The following is a 19361-nucleotide window of genomic DNA, read 5'->3' as shown; positions in this document are numbered from 1 at the left end:
AGATGACCTTTTGCTGTCCACGTGGCATTCCCAGATGGTATTTTCTCTTTTTCTTATAAAACCCTTAGAAAGGCAGATTTCTTCAGCTTTGTCCCATACATGAGATCTTTGGCACTCCTGCTCAGAAGATCTTTATTTATTAGTAATGGATTTCTAACTGCAAATTGCCCATCCATATCCCTGGATCCAATAAATACAGTCACCAAGATAATATAGTGCAATATAACAGACCAAGAAAAATATAATGAATTACAGTTAGCGTCAAGATAAAAAAAAAAAAACCCTCAATATAATTTTATCCTTGAAATCAAGTCCCGATTGGAGTCTTTCTATTGACTTTACCGGGCTTTGGATCAGGCCTTAAGTGCCCGAGAAAACATATGAAATGAAATGCTGGCTCAGCTGATGTCAATGGCAACAGTTCACCTATGGGCTCTGCAGCATGTCCAGGTTAACAAGCCTCTATTCACGTTAGAGCACACCATCAGGTCTGTCTCACACACACGCAGCAAGGGAGGCTATTGCAATGATGGGATTCGGAAAGGAACAGGAACAAGAGATTTTGGAATGGTGAGGCTAATTTGGGAACAGCAGCTGGAAACATGGATAGAGAATGGTAGGCACTATTGTGTTGTGTGTCATGGAGAGGGAGAACTGGACAGGAGAGGGAACTGAGCCCTGGAGGGAGGGAATGAAGAGGCTGGAATGGACATGGGACTGGGTGCTTGAATGTTTACTGTGACTCTTCATCACCGAGCTAATCAAGGGCCTGGGAGGTCCATCTTCATTTCCACTCTGAGCTGTTGCGTTGAGGTTATTGGGTAAGGACACAGGCATTCTCATACTGGATCAAACTCTGCTGGCCTAATGCCAGGCTGCCACCCTCCAACTGAAAGGTGATTCTCCCCCCAGACGGTTTATTATGGCAACTGTACATTGCTGTATTATCCTGGAACCTGCCAGAGACCAGGGTACACCCTGAAACATGATAATTGCCCTTAGCTTTCATAGTTGCAAATGTTAACTATGGTCATAAAGTTACCCAGACCTCTAAAAAAATCTATTCACAGCATTTGTCTTAACGATCTCCACTAGCACACGTGGACCCTATGTTGTGTTAATGCTCCTTGGACAGGTTCTAAATGCACAGTCCTTTGATTTCACTAGCTGGATCCTTGTTCTCATTTTAGCAGACAGCACATAGAAGAAGGACTGACCAGCGTTTGTGCCCCCCCGTGAATGCCCAGTCATGTACCCGCCTTCTCCCTTCCCCCCCACCACAAAGGGACAGCTCCGCAGGGCTTGTCCTCTCCCTCTATTTATGCCATTGAGTTCCAGAGCTCCAAGCATCACAGTCACACTGGATTCCAGGGGGGAGGGCGAGGGAGAACCAATGAACTCCAGGGATGCTCTGAATTGTTCCAGTTGCAGCCAGCTGATGGATTCCCTGATGTCAGGCAGCTTTCTGGCAGCAGCTGAGACAGGGGCTGTGGGAGATTCAGCCCGAAGGCATTAGGTCTGTATAAAGAAAAGGACAACATCACTGGGTGGCTGGGGGCGCGCTCCCTCTGTTACTATGTGCGTTGGAGGTCTTAGTTTGGAATTATTCCAGGAAATATTTCCCAGGGTCCTCCACTCCTTTTGATGTGCAGTGGAATGTTTTGGAGATGCCACTGAACATGGGCTAGAGCGGTGACATGATCAGAGCTGAGTGAATAACTGATTTTTTTCAATTCACTAGCTCAAAGGGGGAAAAAAATTCATTTTGGGTCAAATAAAACATTTTATTTGACCTGAAACAAGTTCATTTTTCTTTCTTGGGGTAAAAGAGAAAATTTAGTCAATCTAGCGACATTTAAAAAAATGTCAAAATGAACCCTTTGGTTTTCTAACCCCCCTTTGCTCTCAATTTTTTAATTAATCAAAAACTCTTCTCTAAATTTGATCCAGATTTGCAGATGGTTAGTTGCCCCCAATGGTATTTTTTGGAAAATAAACTATTCGTCTGCAAATGTTCCCTTGGCTCCAGACATGACCCCGGAGTCTATTTCTTCCTCAGGTTCTGTGTGGACATGTGGAAACTCTTCCCAATAGCAATATTGGCAGCCAGTGGTGAGTACCAGCACCCCACACCCCCAGCCATCCCCAGAGGGCAGGACAAGTGGCATCCATCAGCATTTTTGTAAACACGTTTGTATTGCGTACAGCAGAGGGCATCCCAGCCCCTCAATACAAGCCCATCCATTCACAGGTCAGCCTCCAGGAACTTGGGGGCACCAGTTTGAATCACAGCTGCCTTTAGCTTCCGAGCCATGCAGACCGGCCTTGTTGAGATCATGAAAATATTTCAGTGACAGGCAGAAAACAGTGCCAGGCAGATGACCTACTTATAGCCCCTATTACCATTGCAGCCAAGCACCTCACAATCAATGAATGTATTTATCTTCACAAAACCCCGAGCTATGACCACACTAATACACACAGGGAACAGACACAGAGGGATTAAGCCTGAATGCACATGAGGAATTAGGTAGCCAGGATAAACTAGGGAGATACACAAAGCCTGAGTTAGGCACCTAAGCCCCTCTACAATGACTGGGGAGAGATGGGTGCCTGTGACTGCGATCCACAAACCCAGCCCGCTAGGCAGTGAGCCGCCTAAGGTAGCCAATGGGAGGTGCTGACCAGGCGGTGTGTGCTAAACCCTGCCCCACTCACACAGGCGTAAGGGCACTCACCCAGAACGTGGGAGACTCAGGATCCAGTCCCCCTGCTCCATTGACTCTTTAGTTATCCACAGTGGAACCAAGCCAACAGGAGAGATTGAGGGATTCCCCACATCAGAATATGCCAAAGCCCAATGGTTAGAGCACTCACCTGAGAGATGGCAGATCCCATTTCTAATCTCTTCTCCCCCTCACCTAGAGGGGGGATTTGAACCAGGGGTCTCCCACATCCCACGTGAACACCCTACCCGCTAGGCTAAATGTTACAAGGGAGATTATGTTGTCATCTTGTTCCCCCCCCCCATTTTGTATGAACTTGCCTGAGGGGCCTGAGCTGGGAAGTGAGCTCTGAGCACCCCTACCAGATCAGGCCACATGTCCAAATTAGGTGGCCAAACACTCCTGGTTTGTGAATGGCTCTGGGACTTAGGTCAGAGATAAGCATCTGGACCCCTAATGGGAAGCAGCAGTGTGCATGCTCAGAGACAAACACGTACTGAAGGAATTTTTATCGCAAAAATAAGAAAACCCCAACCAAAAAACCCCACCCCCTTAGTTAGGCACCTACAGGATATCAGCAGGAGTTGTGCATTACAGTGCTCCTGGAACTGGGATTTAGGCACCTCTCCCCTTCTGTACATTCAGGCCTAAGTGACTTGCTCAAGGTCACACAAGCAGTCTGTAGCAGAGCAAGAATCGAATCTACATCTCCTGAATCCCAGGCAGTGGCTTGACCACTAGATTGTCCTTCCTGGGTTATCGCTAACATGGAAGCAGTGGCACAATTGCTTATGATTTTGACTTCTCTCCATACATCAGGTGAGGGCCAGGGGAATGAGACACCTTGGAGGCAAAACACCTCCTTGGAAAGCCATGAAAAGCCCCCTCTGCTCTTTTGCAGTTTTGACCATGACCCACAGCAGCCTCCTCGATTTCAAACTTATGATCCGGAGAATTACTAGGAAAAGTGCCCTCATTTCCTACAATGGGTATGGATGCCACTGTGGCCTGGGGGGGAAAGGGCAGCCATTGGATAAGACAGACTGGTAAGTTTCGGTTCATGTCAGTGCTGCTGCTATCATCATCATCCATTATTTTTCATACTAGTATCAATGCTGATTTTATCAATGCACTGATTTAGTTAGCTGGGCTTGCAAACCCTCATCTACGTCCTAGGACTGTGACTGCTCTAGCTCGTTAACACTCGGGTGGAGTGCCAGCTGACGTGAGAATGGAAACTCCTTTATAGCACAAGGCACCCTGGGGTGATCATCCCCAGAATCTTAAAAGAGCCAGTAACAAAACTAGGACTGTGTGATTATTAGTAGTAGTATTTATTTGTATTATAGCCCAATGAGGTCCTGGTTTAGGATGGGCTTCTTTGTGCTAGGTGCTGTACATACACAGAAGAAAAAGACAGCCACTGCCCCAGGGAGTTTATAATCTAACGGATTTTTTGGTTCGCTGTCCAAAAAACCCCCAAAACCATGCAATCATCTCAGGCAACCCCACTTAAGTCTTTTAAGTTTTCGCAGATCAAAAAAGTAAAAAAATTGTTTCAGGTTGAACTAAATGTTTTGTTTTGAATTTTGGCATTTTAGGTTTTTTGTTTTTTTGAAGTAAAATTGAAGGAAATTTCAAAACAAAGTTGTTTTGAATAAAAAAAAAAATCAGAACATTTCTTTTTGGAAGTGTCATAGAAATGTTTCAATTTTTCCTGAATTGTTTTTGAAGGTTCCCCCACCCCCTGCCAACCAAAACAATTCAACAATTTCAGCACAAATTCACAAAGTGTTTCAGTGAACTCAAATCTGCCTTGTTTTTTTTGGCTGAAAAATGTTTTGTTCAAAATTTTCACCCAGCTCTAGACAGAAGCTGGGTTTGGGGCACTAAGCAGAGCTTAGAACATCACTTGGGATGAACATCTGGGCTGTCGGGTGCTTTTCCAAACCAAGTCCAAACTCTCTTCCTTGTGAGGCTCACGCATCACACTATCCTCTAGTAATGTTGGCCGTTACTTTAACTGGTCACATTTTCCATCCTATTCCTGTGTTTCTGTCTCCCTGAAGGTGCTGTCATGCCCATGACTGCTGCTATGGTAAATTAAGCAACCAGAACTGTCACCCATTTTTTGATCATTATCAATACTCCATCATCAATGACGACGTTATCTGCTGTGAGTAGCATTTTCTGCGTTATCTAAAATGGCCCCAGATGACTTGGGCGATTTACCTGGGACCTCATTCTCTTGCTTGAAACTTCTTCAATGACACTGGAACAAACGCGTCCTAGAGAGAAACAGTCAGAGGGGCCTTTTGGGAAGAAGCATAAAACTTACAGGAGCTAGTTCTGGAGGTGCGGGGGGAAGAGAACTTCAGGTGACCTCCCCACTTCCCTCTTATCATAACCTGCTGTTATACCTCCAAGGCAATTAGGGTGACGTCCTGCAATACAAGTGGAAAAGATGACCATAAGGACCTCCGAGCTGTGACTGACTCAATGCCACTTACAGTGCAGGTGGCTATGAGATTGGCAGTGCCTTTCCATTCCAGTGCTGCACTGCCAGAACCATTGGGCCTCATTGGTCACTGGATTTACACCTATGAAGATGGGTGTAAAATGTTGCCATTCTGATTTGCTAGCATGTTATACCACAACAGACAAGTAGGAGTGACTGCACAAGGTGCAACTATCACAGCTGCCATCTTAGCCAACACACTGGGAACTGAGCCGGGGACCTCCTGAGCTGGATGCTGCTAAAGCTCTGTAGCTGGGGCAGTAACAACACACAGCCTCTGTGGATTGGCACAGAGGGGGCCTGTAACACACATTCTTCACCAGTGGGTTACGAGAGGCAGGAGAGGATTGGCTGCACTCTGCTGATTTGGAAAGGCGCCTAAGCTGGCAATAGAGCAGCAGATCCAGTGCTGATGGCACCCTTGGACGCAGTGTCACCAGCTGCTGCTATGCCAATAGCAGTGTCGCGATATTCTCAGCAGTGTTACAGTGACAGGGCTGCCTCGTTCATCCATGCATCTGGAGCACTAAAGGTCAGGGGAGGTATAAGCTGCTGGCCTCCGAGTGAGTTCCTTTCTGTCAGTTACTGCACCAGGGTTGTAGAGAGAAACGTTTTTGTTCCCGCAGGGAATTCAAAGAACTCCACGTGTGCAAAGCCAGCTTGTGAATGCGACCGGACAGCAGTCCTCTGTTTCAGAAAGGAAGCCAGCAACTATAACAAAGGATACCGTTATTACTTCAACTTCTTCTGTAAAGGATCTACCCCCAGTTGCTAAATAAAGTTTTACTTGCTATCTAACTTCACAACAGATTGCAAAGCACAAATGTTTCCTCTTTCCAAAGTACTCTATCCCCTTCCTCAACCCCTCAAAGAGACCATGAAACTACTGAGTGAGGCAATCTTTTCCCTGGGGACAGCTAAGGCACTAGAAGCTGCTGGCTTTTAAGTACCCTGTAGCTATGAACATGAAGTTACTCAGGCAGGATAGATTAGTGAGCTGCACAGTCATCACCATTCACCTAATTAAACCCTGTGGGGGGCGGGGGGAAGTACGTCCAGGACTAACTCTGCTGGTGCTGTAACCTCTTTCCCTTTTGGGCTCTCGAAAAGGGAGACAGACACACACACCACCAAGCCAAGTTTAAACTGTGGGCCAGATCCTCAACAGCTGTAAATCAGCATTTACTCCTCCATACTACCTTGAACAGACCTGTAGCCTAAATTACAGGCTAACCCTATGTTGCATTAGCACCTACACCAGTTTACATCCCCTTTGTGCTATGTGCTCTACAAACATTGTTATTATTTGTAGACACATGCAGAACTCAAAAAGGCTGAATGGATGTTTGAAGTTGACTACTCAGTTGAGAGCAAGCATGGAAAATATCAGGCTCTCAAAGGAGGTTCAGAAATTCACCACCAGCGAGAGTTCAAGCATGGAAAATTTCAATCCTAAAGTAATATATTTGAGGAAGTTCTGAGCAACTGCTAAGTGGGGTAGGGAGAGGCTAGAATGGTAGGTGGATTTTGACCTTATCCTGTTATCATAAGATACTGGTGGTATAGAATAAAGATTTTAGTGTTGAGTTTCAGATGACTACACAAACCAGCGGAACAGCTGCAGAAAGCAGTTCACTCAGGGACCCACAAACACTGAAAACATATTCTCCAGTTTTTAATGGATTTTCTCTGCCTTGCATGATTGGCTGTTTATACTAACCTCCTGCCACTCCTACTGCAGGTGGTGGTGGTAGAACCCTTTCCTCTGGGTTCCTACCCAGGATTCTTCCAAGAAGCAACTAAGGTCTATTTCTTACAAACCCTCACTGGTTCCCTGAACTGCTTCCCCCCTTCATCTGCTTGCAGGTATCCATCATGGAGCCAGACTCACCAGCCCCCTCCCTGCAGTTTTCTCTCTCCATGCAGCTTGTCTAGGTCTCTGCTAAGAAACTTTCTCCAGGTGACTAACTTCTCCAGCAGCTGCCTAGACCACCCCCACATCTCTTTCAGGGCCTGCCACAGAGTATAAGCTCCCTACTACAGGTCTCTCCCTGCAGGCCTTCCTTTATAGTCCCACCCAGTCTTGCTCTCCCCAGCTGGGTCTAACCCTTAATTAGCTGATTCTCTTCCAGGTGCCACTGAATGGGCTAGCTGGGCCCTCAGACTTCTTGTTAACTCTTCATTGGCCAGTGTGGGGCATATGCCCCATCACATCTATCCTGTATCTATGTCTACCTCATGTCAATGAAAATCAGCGGAAGTTTGTGGACCCGTTCTTGGTTGGTGCCTATCACAACCATGATTAATGTAACTGATAACACTTTCCTTACGCTCATCACACTCTGCTTTCTTGTAAGAGTTAAATAGCTTGTAACTTTTGAACAGTTATAAGCATATCCAACTAACCACAGGCCATTGTATGTGTGGATCGCAGCATAGCCAATATGTACGAGCAGTGCTGCATTTCATAATGCTTTGACTGCCTAACCCTAATGGCAAATGGAGCATGCTCAGTAGCAGCGACTGTGCCGTCCTGCTGCCTAGCTCTGCAAAGAATAGCCTGTAAGCAGTGGGATTGTGGGACCTGCCTGTTTTATAACTTGAGTTTTCGGAAACGGAGGGACTGGTATCTAAAGCAAGGGATCTGTGCTGGAGGAGAGGAAGGTTAGTCTATCCAGGGGCTAGGATCCTAACTCACGCCCTGGATTCAATTCCCTGCTTTGCCACAGACCTCCTGTGTGACCTTGGACAAGTCACTTAGAGATAGGTATTTAGGTGCCTAACGCCCATTGATTTCAGTGGGAGTTAGGTGCCTTACTACCTTTAAAAATCTGGCTCTTCGACTTTCTGTGTCTTAGCTCCCATTTGTAAAATAGGGATAATCAGACAGGGATGTTGTCAGGATAAATATATTAAAGATTGTGAGATACTCAGATATTACAGTGGTGGGGGCGATGTAAGTGCACAGATAGAGGGACTTGGTAGACTTAAAACAGCTGTGCTGAAGTGGAAGAGGCTGTCGCATTATTCAGTGGCTACTCAATACCACTGTATTATAAGGCGAGGTGATTGTAATGATTTGTGCTCCAGGTTCGCTTTTAGATGATCAGTATATGTTTCCTTACCATCCATCAGTGCCAGCGTGGAGTTTGACTGCGTGTCCATGTCCATTTCTGTACCTCCTGGCAGGATGACTAAGTGTGGAAGTGCCTGCTGGCAGTGTCCTATCCAAATTCCCATTGGGAAGATAGATATGGCCTATCTAAAAACCCCCATGAAGTTTAAAATAAAGTCTTCTACCCTGAACCGTCGTGCAATATTGCTGTGCCTTTTTAAATAGCTGCTGAGTTCCACCCAAGATGGCGGCATCAGCCTTATAACTACTTTTTGTAGAGTAAATGAGCCTCCCCCCCGCCGCATCCTGAGGGCTCCAATTCTTGTGTCTGGCCTTCTGCATTATCCCCTCACTGTTGACCATACTCTTCTCAGTCTTTTGGTCTGGAGTCTGGAAAAGAGAAGGGGCTGAGCCACAGAGACTCAGGGTATGATTAGTTCACTGACTGAAGAACTTCTACTCCACTTTATTACTCATTATATAGAGGGAGAGGAGACTGTTGTATTTGACCATTGACAAAGATCCCTGGAAATACTGCAGATCCTTTCCAGTGCAATTTATTTCACTATTTTTATTGTGACATGAAGCCAAGATGCTACAGAAAAGCCAGAAAGAGTTAAAGCAAAAGCTGGCACCTCTCAAGGAGGCTGGGGGGGGGTCTAAAAGATTGTTAAAAAGGTGATCATCCTTGTACAGACACCTATGGTCATCTCACACTAATGCATGTGCTGCCCTTGCCCTCCAAATATTTATACATGGTCCCCAAAGGAAGGCTTTAGGCCACAGCTGAGTGTATGAATCCAAAGGGAATCCTGCTCAGGGTTCTGCCTCAGGCATTTTTTGTTTGATTTCTCCTGTAAAAATGAGCACAGACAGACAATCAACAACTGCAAACCGCAAGGGAGGGGCAGCCCTGCTTAAGAGCTTTGCTTCCTTTGCACTATCTGTTTGAACAGAACTGGTAGGACTTACTGTTAAGTAGCCAGGATTATCTGAAAGCACAAGGCTGTGATCCTGTTGCACAAATAGGCATCTCTCCTGCACTGGGTCTGGTCATTGCCTAGAAGAGACAGACAGACAACGATCTTTAGAGACTTTTCCGATATTGCCATTGTTATCTTTGTTAAGGTACAATTTTGTGATCAGCACTGGCCTTCCACCTACAAGTTGATAAATGTTCCCACTGAGAGTTCAGACCTAGGGAATATTGGTGTCCCCTTATCTCAGCAGCCCCAAATGTACCTTATGATGGACATTCAGAGGGCCAGAGAGGCATCCCAGTTAGAAGCAGCTCCAATCCCTGCTAGATTCTGCCCTCGTGACCTAGGAACTTGTAACTGTTCCTCTCTTACCACAGGCATATCACACAGTGAATTGCCTGGAACTGTGAATGGAAAACACCTACAGCTTTGTACAAGGCAGCAACAGGTTCCGCTAATTGAAATCGAGAAGTGTGGAGCAAATCTGACACCTAGTGGCTTATTAGCATGACATAGTACTATTTGCAGATGGAAGGCAGACATTCTGATCTAATCTAATCTAGGTAGCTGTCTGACATATAGAGTTGACACCATGTACGGTGTCACTTTACTAAGCAACATTTGTCTTGCTCCTTTTTTAATAAATTCCTACCTAAAGCCCACTGCTGCCTTTGCTAGTTTATTGCATACATAACTTACATCCCATGTAAAGATATTTCTCCTCCACTTCCTGCCTGCCCCAGGCCTTTCATACATGCAGTTCCTGGCCTCTTGTGTTTAAAGCTGTTACTCAAGAGAAGATGTGCTGCATTTACCTCCGCTCTAGTTCTCTCCAAAGCTTTGTTAGTGGTCCCAATTCCCCACTGCCTGGCAACTTGTATCAAGAGTTACTTTCATCTGTACAAGCTGAGTGTAAAATGCTTCCATCCTGATTCAGAAGCATCTCACAAGCCCTTTTCCCTAGGTGTCAATAATGACAAGGCAATGGAGAAGCAGGGACAATAACTCTGATATAGATTCAGATGTGTGTGTTCCAGGTTTGTCTGTCCTCCTCCATCTGATTTCCTGGATTTCTCTACCTATCTCCTTTAGAAACAGATTCCTTTTTTAGTTCTTTTTCCTCTAGGCTTCTCTGGTCTCCCCCTTCCTTTTTCATGATTGATTTTTCAGACCTTTTTACCCTCTGCATAGCTGGCACTACATTCTCAACTCGGGCCATTGTGCAAGTCTGTGAACTTTAACCAGAAACCTGTTGCAGAGCAGAAAAATCTTTTTTTTTTTTTTTTTTAAAGTGATGTGTTCTTCTTCTTTGCACTGCATATTTTCAAAAGTAGCTGCTTCTGAAAGACAATCCTGCTGCTCTCCCAAAGCCGACAATCAGGCGGGCACCCCCAGAACAAACCACACATCAAAACGCAACCTGGCGAAGATGCATGAACAGCATCCCTGAGCGGCGATGCAGTGCACCCATCATTCTGGCATGACGCAGCCTAGCAAAGTAGATCTGTCTCGTGGCCCCAAATAATTTCACTCCCGCTTGCACAGTGTGAGATCTGCCTGTTAAGCACTGATTTATATGGTCTGGCATCAGGGTCTCCAGCAGAATGGATCAAAACCAGGTTACGTACCCCCCCCCCCAACTTTAATCCGGCCAAACCCCTCCTGCCTCCCTCAGAGCAGGCAACAGATCCCCCAAGACCACTTGGCTTCAATTCCTCCTTCTCAGACCCACCCACCTACAATCTTGCTCATGGGGGAGGAAAAACTGCCACGGGACAGCGCTCAGCGGACGCTAGGTGCTTTCCACACACGCAGGGCCCGGGCCCCGCGGGTTTTACAGACCGACTCCGGGATGTTCACACCAAGTGCACGGCGCGGGGCAAACCCTGCCAGCAGGCAGAAGGCTGCCACCTCTGAGGTACGCCAGCCACCCGTAGGGATTTCCCGGGGCGGCTCCCTCAAGAAAGGCCGACGCTGATTAAACCTGGCCCAGGGGGCAGCCGTGGAGGGGGGGGTGGGGGCAGAGCCTTCGGGGCTACGCCACCAGCCCCCGGGCGCCCCTGCGTTACCATGGTGATGCGGAGCGCGGGAAGGGCCCTCCCGCTGGCTAAACCCCGGCGACTCCAGAGCGGTGGGTGGCCCTGGCAGGGAACCCTCCGCAGCAAAGCCCCAGAGAGGCCGGGCCTGCGGGGGAGGGGGGAAACCTTAGCAGCAGCCACCCTTCAGGAGTCAACGGGCTAGGTGGGGGGACGCTCTAGCCAGCCTTCCCTTTGCTCTCGTTGGTGCGGGAGGCCGGGGGGGGGGGGTCTGCTTTGTTCCGGTCACTGCCGGAAGTGGGTGACGGGCGGGGCTGGTTGCCGTGGCAACGCAGGGCTGTTTACCAGCCGGACTGGGAGAGGGCCGTCGGATGGAGCGGCGCGCAGGTGAGCGGCGGGGTCAGGGTGCGCCGGCGGGGCCTGCTCAGGGACTCTGGGCCTGCCCCCGCCGGGACCTTCCCTCTTGAGCTGCCCTCCATGCCCCCGGGGCTCCCCCCGCCGCCCGAGTCACCCCGCTGGGATCCTGCCCGCCCCGTCCTGCTCTCCGCCCCCGGCCTGGCTCGCTGGGGCGCGGGGGGAGAGCCTCAGGCCAGAGCCCCTGGCCCTTCCCACCAGCAAAGCCCCAGCTCCCGCTGTCCCCCGCCCCCCTCCCCGGGTGCAGCGCGGGTGACGGGCGGGCAGGCAGGCAGGCAGGGGACGGCTCCAAAAGTAGCCCCCAGTTCTGGGCACCCAAGGTGAGATCCTACGGGAGGCAGTGTGGCCTAGTGGGTAGAGCGCCGGACGGGGAGTCGGGAGAGCACTTCTCAGCTCTGCCGCTGGCCTGCTGGGTAACCTTGGGCAAGTCACTTCCCCTCTCTGTGCCTCAGTTTCCCCCCCCCCCCTTTGTGTCCTCACTGATTGAGTGCTTTGCTTTGGATGGAAGATGCTAGATAAGAGCTAGGGGGTTGTTATTTTTAAAAATGGATTTTCAGAGGTGCTGAGCAGCTCCCGATGGGAGCCCAGCTTGGCTGAAAAATCAGAGCCAACGGGACTGAAGTTAGGCACCCAAAACCCGAAGGCCTCAAAATCAGTGGCCACTTTTGAAAACATAGGCCTTAGTACCGCACCCAAAGTGCATTCTTTGGGGTGGGCAGCCTGGCCCTCTAACTGCAGCATGAGGACAAAGCAGATCAGCTGCAGGTTTGAGTACTAGTACCCTCAAATGACAATACAGCTTCTGTTCACCAGTCAAGGGGGTTTGTGCATTTATTGTTAATTTAACCAACTGTGTAAACATTTAGGAAATGCATGTAGCCCTGGGGCTACTGGCTAGTTGCCAATGCTGCCCTCAGTGACACCAAATTAGGGCTCCCCTAGACTAAGTTTTAGATGCCACAACAATTGCACAAAGGCAAGAAAGATTAAGTCAAATGAATATTGGATTGTTTGCTTGGTAATTATACTCATTTGTTCAAAAGAACTCCCTGTACTCTCCATTTTCTATGCCCTTCGGGAAAGTTGTAACTACTATCTTGGGTCTCCAGCTGCTTAAAATCTTATTAATACAGTGCACAGATCTATTAATATGAGCATCTGACTGAGAAGCTCAGGTTTAAAATGTGTCTTATTTAATGACTGTTGTGACAATTTTAAATGCTAAATATTTATTTTAAAATGAAATCATGCTGTCCAGCACTCAGAAGATGCAAACAGAGAACTTCTTGGGGGATTATTCATAATTTTGCTCACTGTCAGTATATTTCTAGGCAGTTGGTAACTCTGATTTGCCATGTTTAGGAATCCTTCTTTAAAGGAGTGTAAGACCATGGCTTTTAGTGCTTCATATTGATTTTGCTGCCTTGGAGTTAATTTGAAGGTATTCTAAATCAAATAACACTCCTGCCCTTTTAATATGCTCCTACGAAACTATTACCGGTGACTTAGATTTCGTGTTCGGGTTGTTACTGTCAGTCAGTTTTGCTATACGTTTATTGTGTTCGAAGTAAACAAATCACTTATTCATGTGGCTGAGCGATCGATTGTACCTTAGAACAGCTCAATTTTGAAAGCATGCCAAGGCACACCTGTACATTGAGACTGTACTTTGTCTTTGCTAGACATTGTTTAATTTACTGATCATTTCCATTTCACTGAGACGAGAGGAAGGCGGAGAAACAAGGTGTTAAATAACGCATCACTGGCAAAAGGCCCATGAGCATCTGGTTTTCCAACTCTTGTTAATTTGATGAATACGGTGGAACATGAATGTTGGCATCCCCCTTGGAGTAACAGACGGTTATGCACTTGAGAAGAGGCATTGGATTATGAAGGTGGGTTAGATATCAGGGGGCAGCTTTCACTGCAGAGGGGTGTAAATCCAAAGAAACCTGCCATTGCTAAAGACTGATCATTCCCAAGGTTTTGGGGTAGCCAGTATGTGACAATGGTCTCCAGGTGCCATTATGGCAGAGATTACCAGGTCATAGTGAAAACTTGCCCCTTTTCCTCTGGCCAAGCCACCTTCACCAACCACAGGGAGGTGGTGATGTAGGCATCATTATCCTGACTCTAAGCCACTGGAGGATCCTCCTATTCAGGGGTGATCCAGCTGTGGCCACCTGTGGTTCTAAGGTTGCTTTGAATTGTTGGAGCAAAGTGGCCGCATTGCAGCTGAGGATCAGAGCCACTGAATAGAATTCTGCTCTATCTTTATTAGAAGACATATATAGTAATACCCATTAAGGAGATGAGCTTTGGGACTTTTGAGTAGCCCCTTACAACAGGTTTCAGTGTATTGAATCAGCCATATTCACTCAGAGGACTTAAAGAAGAGACTTCTAAATTTTTTAAAAGCCAAAGTGCGATCAGCCTTACCTAAAAGTCCACCCTGGGAACTTAATCAGTACTACATAAACGTGTCATGTTCAATAAGTGTCTAATATCAGAATAAAAAAGGTTTACATGTCTATCACTAAATCTTTTGTACAAAACTGACAAGTGCACAATTGGCTACACTGCAGTTATCCTGGGTTAGGGTCGGAGCACACAGGTTAGCCTAGCTTGGATGTGAGCATTCCCACAGCAAAGCCCTACCCACTGTATCTGTACTCACTCGTGTGTCTGGGGCAGAACCCATGATTCTTTGTGCTGGGATGCTCTAGGATCCTTTCCCAGTCAGTTTAGTCAATTGCGGGAGAACTTGCCTGTCCTTGGGAGAGAAGAGAAGGGAAATTATGGGAAGGACATTGAGGACTACACAAGTGACTTTGTCTGCATCCTCACTGCAAAATGGGCAAGTTCGAGTCTGAGCTAAAGCACTACTTGGGCTATGACCCATAACCCCAGCCGTGCAAGCAAGCATGGGTTCAAAGTGCAAAATAAGCACACACTTGATGGTTTTGTGTGTGGATGGTATGGGGGTTTGAGAGCATGGGCTAAAAGCTACAGTGTAGACATATCCTTGGAGAGGAATGCCTGTGGATAAAACACTGCTCTGGAATGCAAGAGCTCTGGTTCAGTTCCTGGCTTTACTACAGACTGCTATGATCTTGGTAAGGATAATATTTCCTCTCACCCACCCTTAGTGTGCCTTGTCTGTTTAGATAATGAGCTGTTTGGTGCAGTTACTGTCTCTTAGTGCATGGTGTCTAGCACTAGACTAGAGGGCCCCAACCCAGCTGGCAAGACAAATAATAAACACCCCACTCCATCTCTTAAAATGAATGCTTCCCCTACTTTTAATCCTTGAAGAGCAGTAAGAACACGTAGCACTGGACATGCTCACAGTGCTGTGCAACCATTAATATACAGGATATGCCATGTGAACAGATTTTAAACCTTTCTTTTGTTATCTGGTTTTAATATTTGAATTCCCCAAGAGTCATGATTCTGATCCCAGCAGGACTGACTCACCCATTTATCCTTCTGTTGATGAATGGAGTACCGTACTGCCTGGGGACATTCCTGATGACACCTGAAAAAAAAAAACCAAGGTTTTATCTGCTCTGCTCTATTATTAAAAATCCCATGGTACTTTTCACTGCCCTGGTATCCTTTATCAGCATTTCCTTTCCCCTGTTGTTGTTCAGCAGACCACAGCCTTTCAGCCCAGATATGGCTGCATTATGTTGTGAGTATGTTGCTTTGGGATCCTTCCAGGGGAAAGGAACTTTTTTTTGTTCCTACAACACTACAGGTGCACATGGTGTTTTACAGACATAAGGGCTGTTCCCTACATCAAAGAACCTTAATCTGTTACAAAGCCAGTACCTGGGAATACATGCCACTACCTTGGCATTTGACGGAGCAACAGTGCTGTTCTGTAATCTCCCTACACAGTGAATCAACATATGTCAAGATTCCCTACTATGTAAAACACAGTGTAGCATAAAAACTCTAGTGAAGTATAATGCTGTACAGGATTTTTGACTGACTCCTGTCACTTTTTTCTTCCCTCTGCAACCCCTTCCTCAGGTATCTTGAGAAGCAATGGCCACAGCAGCACCTCTGAACATAGCACCATCTGAATGCAACACCACTTTGGGCACTGCAGAAGCTTTCATCTGGCGGTCAAACACCATCAATATGCATGTCACCCGGCCGAAATCTGCCAAGGGACGTACAAGGTCAAGTTTGAACTACTCCCATAGTGTGGAGGCCTATTCTTATAGAGTGCCATCCTCCCCTCAGCCAGCAGCTCCCTATGAAGCAGCAAGCAGTCAAAGAGCAGCATCATCTACCAAACCATCCTTCCAGGCAGGTCAGGTGTCTCCTGATGAAATCCCAGAGCTCCTCCAGCAGGTGCCCTCGAGGACCTCCTCTTCCCTAAATAAGTACAGAGTGCTTCCGTCCATCAGCAGGAAGGGCTTGGGGAAGAGTGCTGTGGAAACGGTGATCGAACAGACCAACAAACTGCAAATGAGTAGTCGACAGGAGGAGGAGCAACCATTCAAAGCTCTTTCCAGAGAGGGCAAATCCACTGGTATAATGACAGAGAATGAAGGGGCTAGAGGGGAATGCTCAAAAGTCCAGCTTCCCACTTCTGAGAAGAAACCGTTAAGGAAAACAAGAGAAGAAAGCTCTTCATCGTCTGTTTTCAACTTGGAGGAGCCACTGAAGAAAGAGCCAAGATTGCTGCTTGCTGTTAGGTCTCCTTCTGGTCAAAGATTTGAACATCACTTCAGGCCTACAGACAGCCTTCAAACAGTCCTTGCTGTGGCAGAACAAAAGAACACAACCAAATACAAACGTTGTAGCGTTGAAACGATGGAAGTGCCGAGGAGGAGCTTTCCTGACCTTACAAAGTCCCTGCAAGAGTGTGGAATCCCACACAAGTCAGTGTTGTGTATCCTACAGGAAGAGCAAGATGGAGATCTCTAAATGTACAATGATTCTTACGCAACTTCTGTCACCCCTTTGCATGTAACTCCATTGGATGCCATGGACTTCCCTTTGATGGGTGTTCTAAGAACTGAACCAGCCTGAGCTGTTTCAGTGGTCTAGTTCTTAGTCCTGCTATCTTCCAAGTGCTTCCCTTGAAGTAGGCTTGTATATAAATGGAGTGTGCTGAAATACTTCTTAATTATTTTAAAGTGTATGTACACACCACATTAAGAGTATCTATTTTTTCCATGTGTACAATCACAATTCACTTTAAGAGGGGGCACCAGCTCCTGGGCTTCCTAGTATTTCTAAATGGTTTTTAAAACAGTTTCTATTCTTCTGGGAAGACCCACATTTCTGATACCCTCCCTTCTGGTGGTGGGAGGCCTGTCATCTTCTCTGTTCTTGCTCCAGGAAAGTACCACTTCCCAGAATGGAGTCTGAGCCAGAATAATACACATAGCTGGGAAGATACAAGCAGCATCACTTTTTATTCCTCCCTTCTCTGTTTTGATTCCTTACAGCTATATTAATGATCTTCATAATAAAGTAGCTTATTAGGTTCAAGAAAAGCTACAACGGTCAATACACAGAAAAAGGGTTTCAAAGCACTAACTCAAACTGAGTTTGAGAGTAAATACATTGCTGTAATATATTAATAGTACAAGGACAAGGGTAAAGTACATTCAAGAACCAAACTATTCCCGTATAACCTCAGTGCCTCAAGTGTATGCCTGCTTTGTTTTCTTATAAAAGGAAAGTCATGGTTAAGGGCTGACTCCTCTGACAATATTGGATACAAACAGGATTTTTTTTTTACTCTCATTAGCTTTCTTTTTTTCATCTAGTGCATAATAATCTTTTGCACACCTGTAAATCAGGAAATCCATAGTTAAGGGTTGATTGTCTGCTGGAACTTTGAATTTCATTGCTGTTTGCTAACTGCTACTGCAATTTAACATTGTTTTAAATTGAAATGCATTAGCCTGAGCAATCAACTGCTGCTTTAGAGTCTTGTCTACATACATACAAGTAGAGTTCTGCTGGGGCTGTTGTTTACCTAATAGGCTGTATCTCAACCTATAATAGCTCTTCTGGAGCTATTTATTTTCTATAGTTCAGCAAATCAACCTGTTAGAGTAGAATGACTTGGTCTTGTGTTTTTGTATTAATGCAGCTACTGTGCATGTGCTAAAAAGCCACACATTTTTTAGTGGAAAACCTTACTGTCCACGTGCAGTAGCTGAGTTGAAACACCCAGTATAATAGAAGAATGGATTAGGCTACCTGACTGGACAGCTTGCCAAATAAATAGGCTACTTTTGAGTACTATAGGTGAAACAAATTCAGTGTTTGCCGCAGTGTAATGGCCAAACCTACCTTTTGTAAAGAAGGGTGGGAGAATATTTGCTCTTTACTGTGATCACATATGCTGAATTTCAGTTAAAAGCAAATATTCATGGGCCAGCAATTAAGCCCAGTAGAACAAGACACACGCTGAAATACTAGCACTACATGATACTGCAAGTGGACACACTCGAGACTATTGGTTTCAATAGCAACATTTAGATACGAGGACTATGCTAAGCTAGACACATTTCCAGTTGTCTTCAGGGGTACAAATCTGAGTATCAGAACCTAGTTGTAATCCTCATTAGAAACCTCTTTGGGAACATAATAGAAAGAATGTTTCACTATGAAAATTGCCAGGAGCAGTGGGGAGAAAGAATGAGTTAACTATATGATCAATTTTTTACATGGAAGAATTCAGCTTATTCTTCTGCTCTGAACGTAGTGGTGCCTGTGAGAGATGGCTGGTTCGAGTCGTGGAACTGAGCGTAGGGTTGTTGGCAGTCCACTGCAGAATATAAGAGCCCACTAATACGAACAAATGCAAACCACTTCCACAAAAGTGAAGTGCGTTCAGTCCTTTTTGAATAAATCTATGCTATTAACTGGTGACTTCCTACCCCTTTTTAAATAGAGTTGTGAAATGTTACCAAATCTCCGTAAGATGTTACTGCAGTCATTGCTTCTTCCTCTACAGGGAGTCCAGATGGTTTTCAAACCTTTTCCACTTTAATGCACCTGCAAGTCACATTGTGGCAAGGATAAAGAGAATAACCTATTGTCAATTACAGCTGTTGGGATAGTGTCCTGAAGAGCTTTGCAATGAAAAAAAAAAAAAGTAACTTCACTGGAAACTAAGTTGTTGCAGGCATTGTTTCAGTATCTACTGCTGCAGTGGTACAGCCTCTGCACCCCCCCCACCCTCCCAATCAGCTAGTCACATGACATGCAGCAGGAATAGTTTAAGGGAAGTGGTGGGAAATCAGACAAGCTATAAAACAAATACTGGGTCAAGTGCTGTCAATTTACTGTTTGAAATGTGTGTGATGTTACATTTAAACAAATTGAAATGTTTTAAGTGTGATGCTAAGACTAATAAAGATTTCCTGGGTGCAGCTTGGCTATTGACTTTGACACATTTCCTCATATTTTTAACAGCATGTTCAGTTAGTCTTTTACAACACTTATAGAATGTCTGGGCAAGAATAATAACGTGTCTTTCTAGAGAAACAAGTTAGGCTTCTACAATTCTTCTCATGCATCTACTACACTGAA

General features: G+C 46.0%; 2 protein-coding genes and 2 long non-coding RNA genes across 7 annotated transcripts; 2 read left to right on the top strand and 2 right to left on the bottom strand.

Moving 5' to 3' along the window:
• Positions 1–3560: 3560 nt before the first annotated feature.
• Positions 3561–6019, top strand: LOC137165963 (basic phospholipase A2 VRV-PL-VIIIa-like). The gene is made up of 3 exons (XM_067567511.1): positions 3561–3772; positions 4796–4902; positions 5871–6019. Exons 1-3 carry the CDS (start codon positions 3561–3563, stop codon positions 6017–6019), a joined length of 468 nt encoding a protein of 155 aa, XP_067423612.1.
• On the bottom strand, positions 3836–7262 carry LOC137165965 (uncharacterized). The gene is made up of 2 exons (XR_010923526.1): positions 7136–7262; positions 3836–5955 (listed from the first exon to the last, which is right to left on the bottom strand). It is a non-coding gene; the product is annotated as an uncharacterized lncRNA (long non-coding RNA).
• A 1648-nt stretch (positions 7263–8910) lies between these two features.
• Positions 8911–11616, bottom strand: LOC137165964 (uncharacterized). The gene is made up of 3 exons (XR_010923525.1): positions 11544–11616; positions 9332–9419; positions 8911–9213 (listed from the first exon to the last, which is right to left on the bottom strand). It is a non-coding gene; the product is annotated as an uncharacterized lncRNA (long non-coding RNA).
• A 95-nt stretch (positions 11617–11711) lies between these two features.
• UBXN10 (UBX domain protein 10) lies at positions 11712–19206 on the top strand. 4 transcript variants are annotated; one of them, XM_067567507.1, is made up of 3 exons: positions 11712–11762; positions 13472–13684; positions 15828–19206. In XM_067567507.1, exon 3 carries the CDS (start codon positions 15843–15845, stop codon positions 16731–16733), a length of 891 nt encoding a protein of 296 aa, XP_067423608.1. In that variant the 5' UTR covers positions 11712–11762; positions 13472–13684; positions 15828–15842; the 3' UTR covers positions 16734–19206. The 4 variants fall into 4 exon arrangements, with proteins under 4 accessions (XP_067423608.1, XP_067423609.1, XP_067423610.1 ...); XM_067567508.1 differs by lacking the exon at positions 11712–11762 and adding an exon at positions 11819–12109; XM_067567509.1 differs by lacking the exon at positions 11712–11762 and having other exon boundaries at positions 13389–13684.
• Positions 19207–19361: the final 155 nt, after the last annotated feature.

Source organism: Emydura macquarii, unplaced genomic scaffold, assembly GCF_026122565.2.
Source record: "Emydura macquarii macquarii isolate MOO-44397 ecotype Brisbane River unplaced genomic scaffold, CSIRO-AGI_Emac_v2 contig_2768, whole genome shotgun sequence".
Lineage (NCBI taxonomy): Eukaryota > Metazoa > Chordata > Testudines > Chelidae > Emydura > Emydura macquarii.
Note: the sequence above shows the minus strand (reverse complement) of the source record. Positions and strands in the feature narration are given on the sequence as shown.

What these genes read in the sequence shown, in the direction of transcription:
- LOC137165963 (XM_067567511.1), top strand. Translation starts at nt 3,561, where the DNA reads ATGAGACACCTTGGAGGCAAAACACCTCCTTGGAAAGCCATGAAAAGC. An exon ending in CCATTGGATAAGACAGACTG is followed by an intron (nt 3,773 to 4,795) that starts GTAAGTTTCGGT and finishes GTCTCCCTGAAG; the next exon opens with GTGCTGTCATGCCCATGACT. An exon ending in CAATGACGACGTTATCTGCT is followed by an intron (nt 4,903 to 5,870) that starts GTGAGTAGCATT and finishes TTGTTCCCGCAG; the next exon opens with GGAATTCAAAGAACTCCACG.
- UBXN10 (XM_067567507.1), top strand. Translation starts at nt 15,843, where the DNA reads ATGGCCACAGCAGCACCTCTGAACATAGCACCATCTGAATGCAACACC.